Source organism: Leptonychotes weddellii, chromosome 6 (assembly GCF_054177405.1).
Source record: "Leptonychotes weddellii isolate Sample4059 chromosome 6, ASM5417740v2, whole genome shotgun sequence".
In the NCBI taxonomy this organism is placed as follows: domain Eukaryota; kingdom Metazoa; phylum Chordata; class Mammalia; order Carnivora; family Phocidae; genus Leptonychotes; species Leptonychotes weddellii.
The window spans coordinates 84228180-84240313 of NC_138374.1; the positions used below are offsets into that span (position 1 = coordinate 84228180).

Sequence of the window (12134 nt, forward strand, 5' to 3'; positions counted from 1 at the left end):
AGCCTGGTGATGGGTATTAAAGAGGGCACATTCTGCATGGAGCACTGGATGTTATGTGCAAACAATGAACCATGGAACACTACATCAAAAACTAATGATGTAATGTATGGTGATTAACATAACATAATTAAAAAAAAAGATTTCCTTAAAAAAAAAATATTGCTATACGCTACTGGTAAAACAAAGCTTTTATCATTATGAAGGAACATTTTTATCTCAGGGTATGATTTTTGCCTTAAAATTTAATTGCCTGATATCAATGTTACTTTTTTGTATTTGTGTCATATTTACATATTATATCTTTCCCAACTTTTCGATTTCAGCTTTCTTGTATCTGTTTGTTTTTAATGTGTCCTTTGGGAACAGCATTCATTTGAAATTTTTAAAAATTCAATCTATAATTGTTATCTTTCAACTTGAGTCTTTGGTTTTCTGTAGTCTCACTAAGATGTAAATAGGTAAAGATTACATATCCCAGTAGGGAATCATTGGGTTTCTTAAATATGTGGATTGGTAATCCACATAATCCAATTTACCAACTCTCTTTTCTTTTGTGTCTAATCGGCTGATAAACCCATCCAGGGAGGTCTCAATTTTGGCTATTGTAATTTTTAGTTCTGAAATTTTTATTTGGTTCTTTTTCATATTGCACTATTTTTAATTTCTAGTATTTATTTCTAGTAGCCTTGCCAAAATTCTCAAGCTTGTCCTTTGTAACTTAACAAACATGATTGCCTTAGGATCCGTGTCTATAATTCTTATTGTGGGTTTATTTTGATGGTTATTTACTTATTTCGGGGGGTGGGTATATACCCGTGATTTTTAATTTTCATGTGCACATTTATTTATTTATTTATTTGTTTGTTTGTTTATTTTTCTTAGAGAGATAGTGTGTGCATGGGAGCATAAGCATGGGTTGGGGGGGGGGCAAGGGCAAGGGAGAGGGAGAGAATCCCAAGCAGACTCCACACCCAGCATGGAGCCCAATGCGGGGCTCAGTCTCATGACTCTGAGATCATGGCCCAAGCTGAAATCAAGAGTTGGATGCTTAACTGACTGAGCCACCCAGGTGCCCCTCCACGTACACATTTTAAACTGAATGCTCAAAATTGTATTTGAAAGAAAAAAAATAGGAGTAGTTCGAAGCCTCAGATATCAGTATACTGCTTTAGAGAGGATTTATTTTTGCTTCTACCATTTTACGGTGGATGATCCAGCACTTATTTGCTGGGTAAAGTTAGCAGGATCTGTCTGTCTTTAGAGAAGTTATTCCTTTGGTATCTATACTGGCCCAGATGAAACTAAACTAGTGACCTTCATTCTGTTTGCTCTCTTTCAGCCTAGGGATTCAAAACTTTTTTTCCACAACATGTGATATGCCCATTTTGAATGTTATTCACCCGAAGACAAACTCATGGCATATTGGCAGTTGGGCACAGATAAGATATCCTGATGTTTACATGAAATTCTCTGTAATAGCTGGAAACATACCCTTTCTCTTCTATTCAAATAAGCACATCTGATAGTATGTTATTATCTGAATAACATTTAATTATTAATTTATTTAATTATTTAAAAAATAACTTTTAAATTTTGATACTTTAACTGTTATGAATGACATTGTTGACTCACCTCACAAATGATATAGTTAAAATGATCTATGACATTGAGATTGACTATGAGGATGCTCATAGATGTTGTTCTATGACATTTCTAGATTATTTATGAGGCGGGTCAAATTACTTTCCTGTTATGGGCCAAAGAAACATGTGTCAAGCAAGTAGATGAGATAAAAGAGATTAGCAATGAATCACACATTTCTTTGTAGCTTGTAAACAACATGCTGGCAGACTGATAAGTAACAATTATTATTATTTTGCTCTAAATCCTAGCTCTTTTCTCATTTCACTCTTAGTGAACAAATAAAATTACTTTGTACTATAACTTCCAGGAATTTCCCCAGTCCCTGTAATAGGGCGAATGTACTTATCCCTCTATTCTTCCTAAAAGTCAGGTAGAAAGAGTTGCCTTAGAAAGGCCTCAGGAAAGTTAAAGATTATCATACCTTCTTTCTCTGGAGGGCTTTTTCTTGAGGGTGAAGAGAAATTAAGAAACTGGTTTTCCCCCATCCTCTGAGTCTGAAGAACTTGACGCTATGGGACAAGCTAGGGACTTATGGGGTAACTGCTGTGTCCTCCTCATGGGGATTCAGTTACTTGTTAATCCCTAAAACAGGTCATTTCCAACAGAATGACTCCCAGAGAAGCATACTTTATGGTACGCTTTATAAGAGACACTGAATATTTCCACTTCTCTCTGCATGTATTTACAAACCTAACAAATCACTATTATTGGGGAAAAGAAAAGTTTGTAAAAAACTAAAATTTAGCAGAGATTAATTAATACAGTATTTGCTTTGCTGTTTTCATCATCCTCATACAGTTGAAGTTGACAGAATATTTGTTTGACGAATTCGGCTTGCTCAATAATTGTTTATTCGTTTCGCCATGGCCTCTACGCTTGCAGCTGTCTGCCTGGAACACTCCTCTGTGTTTGTGTGCCTACCTCTCAGCGTTCAGGTCTCAGCTCAAACACAACATCCTCAGGTTGCTCTCTCCCTGTAAAAGATGTGCCCCTCCATCTTTCTCTAAACATCTTCCAGCTTGCTTCTTTTATTACATTTACTAGTACATGAAATGTACTATTATATGAAACCTGGTCGGTTCATTTACTTGTTTCATTAGCAAGTAGATAATAGTGGAAGTGAAGAGGGAGGAAAGTAGATGGACTCAGATATAATTTTGAGGTAGAATGGCCAGGATTTGTTGGTAAATTGGGCACAGTATCTGCATTGGTTGGGGAATGGGAGCAGAGTTCGGAAATCAAAGAAGACTCCCAGGTTTCTAACTTGAATAATGGTAGTACCATTTACTGAGTATGAAAAAATGGGGTGGGGATGGCAACTAAGACTTATCCTTTGGGGTATTATCAAGTTTGAGATATGAGTATTGAGTTAGGTAAATAAATAGGGATATTAATTATACAGTTGGATACATAAATCTGAAACACAGAGGAGGAGTCTAGGCTGGAAAAATTAAGTCTGGGGGCATCAAGTACATCAGCATGAAGATGGCACTGAAAATCATGCGAATGGATAACTCACTTCATTATAGAGGAATGGCTGGGAAGATGGTTGAGAAAGAGAGTAACGTGTATTTCATTACTATTTACACAAAATTTTTTAAAATGCAGAAAACAACTGTACATATTTTACAAGAATACATATGAATAAAATGATAGAAATAAACACATTATGGTAGTTTTCTGGGGACCAAAAGGAGAAAAAGTGTAGGGGATGAATAGAAAAGGAAAAAAATAGTGAAATCAAATATGAATGAACCTTATACTCTATAACGTGCTATTAAGATTATGGTTAGATCAACCCTCTGTACAGGAGATCTACTAAAAAATTTTAAAGAAAAGGAAAGCTCTTCTAGGACTGAGCCCTGAGTCACTTCCTCATTGATAAGTGAAGAGCTGGCAAATAGTATGAAGAAGTGGCCAATGAAGTCAGGGGGGAGAGTTCAAAATTACAAAGATCAAGAAAGATAGTTCCAAGGGGAAGGCGTGTCAATTGCATCAGTGCTGCTGAAAATACAGAAAACTGTCCATTGGACTTGCACTGGGGTTAGTGCAAGGCATTGGTGACCTTGACAAGAGCAGTATCAGTGCAGTGATGCTTACTGAAGGCAGCCGGTGACTGAAGCAGACCCTCCTATTGAAAGAATGAGAGGTGAAGCGGTGAAGACGGTGCATGAGTACAGTATGTCCTAGAAATGGGCAGGTAGCTGAAGTGGGATGCAAGTTCAAGGCAGGTTTGTTTTTTAAACAGGAGGGATAATGCAGCAAGTTTACAGTATTAGTTCTGGCAATGGTCCAATAAAGAGAAACTGATGACAGAAGGAAGAGGGTGGAAAATTTAAGGAACAATGTCTTTGTGAGGGTATGGAATCCAGCACATTAGTAGAAGAATTGATTTTTTTTTCCTTTATTTTTCTTTGGAAACAGAGAAAGTAGGTTAGCTTGTGTTGTTGTTATTGCTAATTTTGGTGTTTTTCAAGGTTATTGTATATGCACATAGTTTTAAGAATCAAGAAGTTCTTCAAGACATTCTACATAAGCAGTGATCGCTCTCTACCCCTCTGCCATTTGTCCCCACACAGATCCACCATTTCCAGTTCCAGGTATATGTCTAGGACTCTCCTCAGTAACATTCCAGTACTTATTTCTTGTTTCTTTTAGTTTGTGGTTGTAGGTCATGACTTCCCACTATCAGAAATGAGGATTAATGTGTTTTCATCTCTCTTTTCCTTTAATATTACATCATAATTTTGGTTAGGTCAATATTCAATATTTGATTTATTATAACTATGACCATTCAAATTTAATAATGATTATTTCTCCTTTCCTGAAAAATACAACTATTTTTATTTCTTGGTTTAATAGTTGTCTTTTTTTTTTCTTTGCTGAATTTTCTAAGACTTATCAAAATTCAATTTCCAAATTCTCCCTCAATTGTCTAAATCTTTCATGAATATATATTCAAGGCTTTAAACATTTTGTATTCTGGAAGAAATATCTCCTGGAGGCTCTGATTTGCTTCAGCCTGCCATGGTTGCTCTTTATGATATGTGCAAGCGGTCATACGTTCATTTAGAGAATTTTCCATGTATTTTGCCTATGTTGGAGACTCTCTTTTCTGAAGCTCATGACTGCCTCTCCCTTGGCTTACTGCCTAGTTTTGGTGGAACACTCTCTCTGGGGATTTTCTGAAAAAGGATAGATGGGAAGTAAATTCTTTGAGACCTTGCCCATGTGAAAATATTTTTATTCTATCCTTACACTTGATTTGGCTGGGTATAGAATATTAAATTGGAAATAATTTTCTTTTAACAATTTGAAGACATTAGTCAACTGCCCTCTAGCTTCCAATGTTGTTGAGAAGTCGTAACGATTCCTAATCTTTATGAGGGGGCTTGTTTGATTTTCTTTCTAGAAACTCTTCTTTTTGCTCTCAGTGTTCTAACATTTCTCATTGATATGACTTATTCTGTCCTGTGTTCCCAGTTGTTCTGGGCACTTGGTAGGCTTTTACTCTGAAAACTCATGTCTGCTAGTCTTAAGATATTTTCTTAAATTTAGTTGTTCAATGGTTTCTTGTACATTGTTTATCGAAGTTATTGGGATGTTGGACATACTGAACTGTTTCTCTAATTTTATTAATTTATGTCTCATAAAATAAAAAACTTATTTCACATGGACAAAACGTTGTATCCTAAATTGAAAATATATGGTGTCAATGATTAACTTAAAGGTATTTATATTACATTTTCATTATTAAGTAATGTAATAAATGAACCAGCCATTGTTTCCCAAATTTCAATTATGGCATGACACCTTCATAATATACTTAATATTTTGTTTCAAATTGATGTACATTTTATTTAAATAAAAATGTAACTTTATATTATGGCTGCAAATGAAAAATTGGTTTCATTGATGAGTAGAAGGGAAACATAGGAATTGTAGCCGAGGGACATCTGGGTGGCTGAGTTGGTAAAGTGTCCAATTCTTGGTTTCCCCTCAGATCATGATCTCAGGGTTGTGGGATCGAGCCCCATGTTGGGCTCCATGCTGAGCATGGAGTTTGCTTGAGATTCTCTCCCTCTCCCTCTGCCCTTCCCCCGTTCACATGCTTGTGTACTCTCTCTCTCTCTCTAAAATAAATAAATAAAATCTTTAAAAAAGTAGAAAAATAAAGAAATTGTAGCTGAATTCTATACCTTAGATAGATATAGCTATATAGATATAGATAAAGTTTCACCAAAGACTTTCCCTCTATTTTTACAAAAAGATATTAGCAAGTGTTAGAGAGGTATAAAATATACACCTGCACCAAAAAAAGAGACTGTTTCTTACTAAATGGGTAGGGCTGAAAGAAAATAAAAAATGGGATAATGATCAATATTAATTAATGTTACATTCCTGGCCCACCTACAATCACCAGGGTACCAAGATTGATATACATCCCACCCTTGCAGAAACTCTGAACTAGATTTCAAGTCAGGAAATTGGGAAACACACACACATACAACACAGTGAACTAAGTGAAAATAAGAAGAAATTAACCAAAAAAAAGCATATTTTAAAAAACAGAAAAAAAAGAGTTTATATATGAAGCCATAATTCCAGTTCTAGAAAATTCAAATTATCATGGGAAGATGAGCTGGGCTCCTCCCCTAACAAACTCCCAGTGATGACTGCCTTTTCTCTACTCTGAGAAACAGGCTTACCAGAGATCATGGGAAATTTAAAAAGTGTCTAGAACAACCAGTTACAACTTTTAAAAATTTAATTTTATGAGTTCTATAAAACAAATATGCAATATTCCCAGCGATTAAGAAGAACAGCAAACAAGGCAGAGATAACTCGTTGGGCTTGGAGACCTAGAAAGAGGTGGGCTAGATGGGTAGCAGAGTGCCAACTAGGAGGAAGCAATCCAATATCCCTGGACTACATTGCAGGGTTGCCAGCAAACAGGGATTTATACACATGACTCCTTATATGAAGAGTCTTGATCTTCCTGATGTAGGCAAAGATGCTGACTAGAGATGAGAATGAAGAATAAAATTGAAAATGTTCCTCTCTTAATGACAAGTAAACCTATAGACCACATTCAGCCCAGACTGGAACTAAACCATGAAACTCACTTGGGAATGGCAGTCAAAGTCAGCTGAGATTCTGAAAATAGGACATAATGTTGTGAATGCTGAGCAAAAGGTTTAATTTATAATCTAAGTTTTATACCACTCTAATATTTCTGTTGCAGAAAGGTGACAAAGTATAATGAAGAAAGGAAAAAGATATAAAAAGTGGGAAAGCAAGAACTTTCAAACATATGCTCAGTAAATAAATATTTGTAAATGTGTTCATATGAGTGTCTATACTCTTTAAAAATTTCAGTGAACAACACTGTCCATTAGAATCAAATGAAAATTTGGCGGCGGGGAGCACCTGGGTGGCTCAGTCTGTTAAGCATCCAACTCTTGGTTGGCTCAGGTCATGATCTCAGGGTCATGAGATTGAGCCCCAAGTGGGTCTCTGTACTCAGTGTGGAGTCTGCTTGTTCCTCTCCCTCACCCTCTGCCTCTGCCCCTGTCCCTGCTCATGCATGCAATCACTCTTTCTCTGTCTCTAAAATAAATAAAATCTTAAAAAAAAAGCAAATGAAAACTTTTTGTATGAAAGACAATTCTAGAAAAGTTGTATTACCATGTTATGTTGAGTATAGCAAAGGGAACTCACATAGGAGGTTTGTCTTGAGTGGCAGCAAGACTAATGGATCCCCACACCCACCTTCCAAATCTTAAAAGTTCATAAAGAGGTCCTAAGTGGGCTCAGTCATGTGTACCATGAGGGTGTTTTCAACACATCACCATCTCAAGGCTGTGTCCTTGGAGCAGCCTCTGGGAGCAGGAGAGACATTCCAAGGACAGGGGAGGGGAAGAGTCCCCAAGTACACCGGTCTAGCTCATGGGTCAAGCAGCAGTCACATCTTTTTGATAAAATTCTGCAACAAAAGGGCAGAACCAAGAGAACAGAAGAGAAATAAAATTACAACAATTAGATTGTCTAACTTGGAATCTGTTCTATTGGTGGGTTTCCAGTTATGTAAGTCCATCTGGGCCAGGTATCTGAGACAGCTCACCCACAAGGCTGAGAACTGATGCTGGCTGTCAGTTGGGAGGAGAGCCTGGGCTGTTGGCTGCAATGCCCATGTATGGCCTCTCTGGCATGACTGTCTTAGGGTAGTCCAACCTTTTTACGTGGTGGTTGGCTCACCACAGAACAAGTATGTCAAGGAACCACAAGGAAGAATCACGATCTTTTCTATTCTAGCTTTAGCAGTCACTTTTCTCAGATTCTGTTGGTTATTAGCAAGGCATAAGGCCTGCCAATATTAAAGGGGAGGATATTTAGACTCTCCTGTGGCAAATTCACCCTGTAGAAGGCCATATGGAATGGAAGATATTGTTGTGACCCTATTTGGAAAATAAATTTTGCCAAAACCCATTTATTTTTTAATCAATTATTTTTAATCATTGTGTGGTACCAGGTACTGTTTCCTGAGAAATATTAATAATGATATAGAAAATAAGTCCCACAATGTGCGTGTAAAATAGTTAAGATCGTGGCCTAGTTGGATACTCTTCAGCATGAATTTTCTCTTCTGTGAACAGGAGTAATAGGACCTACTTTTGCAGGGCTGCTTTGACTTTTAAAAGAATTAATACATGGGGTGCCTGGGTGGCTCAGTCGTTAAGCGTCTGCCTTTGGCTCAGGTCATGGTCCCAGGGTCCTGGGATCGAGCCCCGCATCGGGCTCCCTGCTCAGCAGGAAGCCTGCTTCTCCGTCTCCTGCTCCCCCTGCTTGTGTTCCCTCTCTCACTGTGTCCCTCTCTGTCAAATAAATAAATAAAATCTTAAAAAAAAAAATACATAAAATGCTTAGAAAATTTTCTGGATTGTAACATGTATCAGCAGGTGGTTGTTGAAAAGGATTAAAATAGACCATTTGCTAAAAGTCTACCAATTTGTATTTAAAAATATTAAACCATGTGGTGGAAACAGGAGATATGTTCAAAGAAAAAAATGAAACAAAATTATCCAAAATAAAATGAGAAACATACATGAGGCAAATAATAACCAACTAGCATAGAAATATCAATATTGAGGGGCGCCTGGGTGGCTCAGTCATTAAGCATCTGCCTTCAGCTCAGGTCCTGATCCCAGGGTCCTGGGATTGAGTCCCAAGTCCCGCTCCCTGCTCAGCAGGGAGTCTGCTTCTCCCTCTCTCTCTCTGCCCCTCCCCCCCTGCTTGCTTTTTCTCTCTCTCTCTCATAAATAAATAAAATCTTAAAAAAAAAAGAAAATGTGATAAAGAAAATGTAATAAACCCCTGTGATAGGTAAGTTAAAAAGATCACGGCTAGGTCAGAGGTTGGGTGGAAGGCCAGGGGATGGTTCTGGTACAAAGAGATGATGATACAATGTTGGAGTCAGTCTCCCGAGCAAATCAGAAGGGGTGTGCGGGTCTCAAACTCAGATCTCCTGACTCTGTGGGGATATTCTTTCTGCTAGAGGCAGAGAAAGAGAGAGAACGCGAGCATAAGCATAGGAAGTGGCAGGCAGAGGAAGAGGGAGAAGCAGTCTCCCCATTGAGCAGGGAGGCAGACATGGGGCTCGATCCTAGGACCCCTGGGACCACGAGCTGAGCCGAACGCAGACATTCAGTGGACTTAGCCGCCCAGGCACCCCCCGACCCAAGAGCTTTTCTTTATGTGGATTATATCATCAAGATTTACCATATTAGAAATTAAAACTGAGAAAAGTAAAAAAAAAAGATCATAGCTAGATCTCAAAAACAGTTCCATTAAAGAACAGTAAAATTTAAAAATTTTAAAACCATTGATTTTGCATATCAATATGCAAAGCAAAAAATACACCAGTGAACTGAAAGGATACGGAGCAAAATAATAGTTTCTGGGAGGATGGGAAGAAAATGCCTCTCTAATATCAGTAATTTGTTATCTCTTTTATTTTACAAAGGATATGGAGCAAATGCATCAAAACATTAGCATTTTCTAGGAAGTGATAGTGATTGTTAATAAATGTTCTTGCAGTTTTCTGTCGAACTGATGACAACACTAACACTATTATCTTCACACTAAACTTTGTGTTGTTTGCCTTTTAATGGTGAGAAGCCTAAGCATGTGGGATAGGTGGTTCATTATTTCCTAAAACCACTGCATTATCTTTTGATTCTGAATTTCTTCGGTCCTGACTTTCTAACTTCTTTTTTTTTTTTTAAAGATTTTTTATTTTATTTATTTATTTGAGAGAGAGAGAATGAGAAAGAGCACATGAGAAGGAGGAGGGTCAGAGGGAGAAGCGGGCTCCCCGCTGAGCAGGGAGCCCGATGCGGAACTCGATCCCGGGACTCCAGGATCATGACCTGAGCCGAAGGCAGTCGCTTAACCAACGGGAGCCACCCAGTCGCCCATGACTTTCTAACTTCGAAGTAACTGTTGGTTTCACTTTTTCATCAAGTATTCTAGTAATTTCTGAATCATCAGTTGACAAAGGGAAGAGACACTGAGGTTTAAAGAGTTCAGGTGAGGTTTTAGAGTTTTGATTGTAGTGCAACTATAATGCTCTCTCATTTAAATTCTCATATTTTAAATATATATGAGTCAAATTCATAAGCCACAAAATAACCTAAGCAGTGTTACCCAGAGGTTTGGCAAAGACTAACTCTTATAAGCTTGGCTTTCCAGGTCCTGGACTTTTGACTTCTAGACATCATCCAATGGTTTTCTTTCATCATTAACTGTCATCTAGTTTCAAGCAACAGACAAGAGAAGCAAGAAGGGATAAAACTGTGGGTCAGAAGCAATTTAGTATCAGTTCGTGCTTTTCTGTCATCCTATTATACTAAAACAATATGCCTTTAATGTGAATATGTATATATTATCAATGCAAAAAACTTGGAAAATGTAAATGTAAATAACAAAAATTTAAAATCACCTATAATTATAGACATCTTCCTCACTACACTTTAAAAGACAGTTGTTTGGTTTTTTTTTTAAGATTTTATTTATTTATTTGACAGAGAGATACAGCAAGAGAGGGAACACAAGCAGGGGGAGTGGGAGAGGGAGAAGCAGGCTCCCGCGCAGCCGGGAGCCCGACGCTGGGCTCGATCCCAGGACTCTGGGATCATGACCTGAGCTGAAGGCAGACGCTTAACGACTGAGCCACTCAAGCGCCCCTAAAACACAGTTCTTAAGTGTACCCGTTTAGAAGAGAAAGGAAACTGCAGAGACCTCAAAATGACTTTTTTAAGTGTCGGCATTATAGATTATTATTTCATCGTTTATACTTTGCTTCGATTTCCACAATTTCTATATGGAAGATGTAATCTGGAAGAAATTTTAAGATTTCAAAGAGAGAACCAGTAATGAGTGATTACATGATGAATACTTCTTTCTAGAATATGTCATTGACCAAACCACGGATTCATTCATTAGCTAATTCTCCAGACCTCCCGCCTCACACAGCGATCAAACTGCTGCAAAGAGTAACCTGAACCTCCTTTCCCATAATTCCCCTCTAACGAGTTTCCCATGAATCCGAGGGCTTCAAGGGTCCGCTCCACAACAAGGAAGTTAGCCCGCCTCCTCACTCTTTACTGGCCATTCACGATTGGTCCCGCCCCACCCGCTAGGCTTGGGGCTGCTGATTGGACAAGAGTGAGGCGCCGTGGGCGGGACGGGTTCTGACAGCCCTCGCGGAGGCGTGGCCTCAACCACCCCCAAATTCTACCCAGGCTCCCGTCGTACCATGTATCGCGCCGTCCGGCTCCTCGCGCGCTCGCGTCGCCTCGTGCGGCCTCCAGGCTCAGCCGCAGCTCCCGGCCTCAGAGCGGCGGCCGTCCTCCCACTGCGGCCCCCGAACTTCGCCCGAATGGTGAGCGCGGGCCGTCCGAGTCCCGGCCTTCCAGCGGTGACCTTCAGCCCTCCGCTCGCCGGCCGGGCAGGCGAGAGGGATTCCCGGGGCGTCCCGGCAGAGCCCGGCGGGGGCTGCGTGCCCGCGTGGCTGGCTTCCGGGCCTCGCCGTGCCGCCTGCGCCCCGAGTGAGCGCTGGGGCAGGGGCGGCATCCGGCAGCGAGGGTCATGCGGGGCTCCCTCGGGCGTTCCCGGGCGGGTGGGGTGTGGGGGGCGCCCCGGCGGCGGTTACTGCTGCGCTCCTGCCGGTGCGGAGGCCCCTACCCTGGCCGCTGCCCTGGGGACTGTGCCGGGCTGGGAGGCGGGGGCGAGGGCCGCTGCCGCCCCTGCCCCTTAGCAGGCCGGCTGCTGATGGTCGCCTCTGACCTGTGGCTTCTTATCACCGCTGTGTGGTGATCTGCTTTCAGGCCTCCAGGTGGGGTTGAAGGTTCTCAGGAACTTAAAAGATTTTGCTTTTCATGAAAATTGCCTATTTCGTTTGTTAGGCTGATTGTGGTTTCTCCCACTTT

At 40.0% G+C, this 12134-nt stretch overlaps 1 protein-coding gene across 1 annotated transcript in view; it reads right to left on the reverse strand.

Annotated features, from left to right (window-relative positions):
* Positions 1-11929, reverse strand: part of KMO (kynurenine 3-monooxygenase) — a 69300-nt gene extending 57371 nt beyond the window's left edge. Inside the window, 1 exon segment of the mRNA XM_081824497.1 lies at positions 11461-11929. Coding sequence (XP_081680623.1) covers positions 11461-11778 — 318 coding nt within the window. The 5' untranslated portion in view covers positions 11779-11929.
* Positions 11930-12134: the final 205 nt, after the last annotated feature.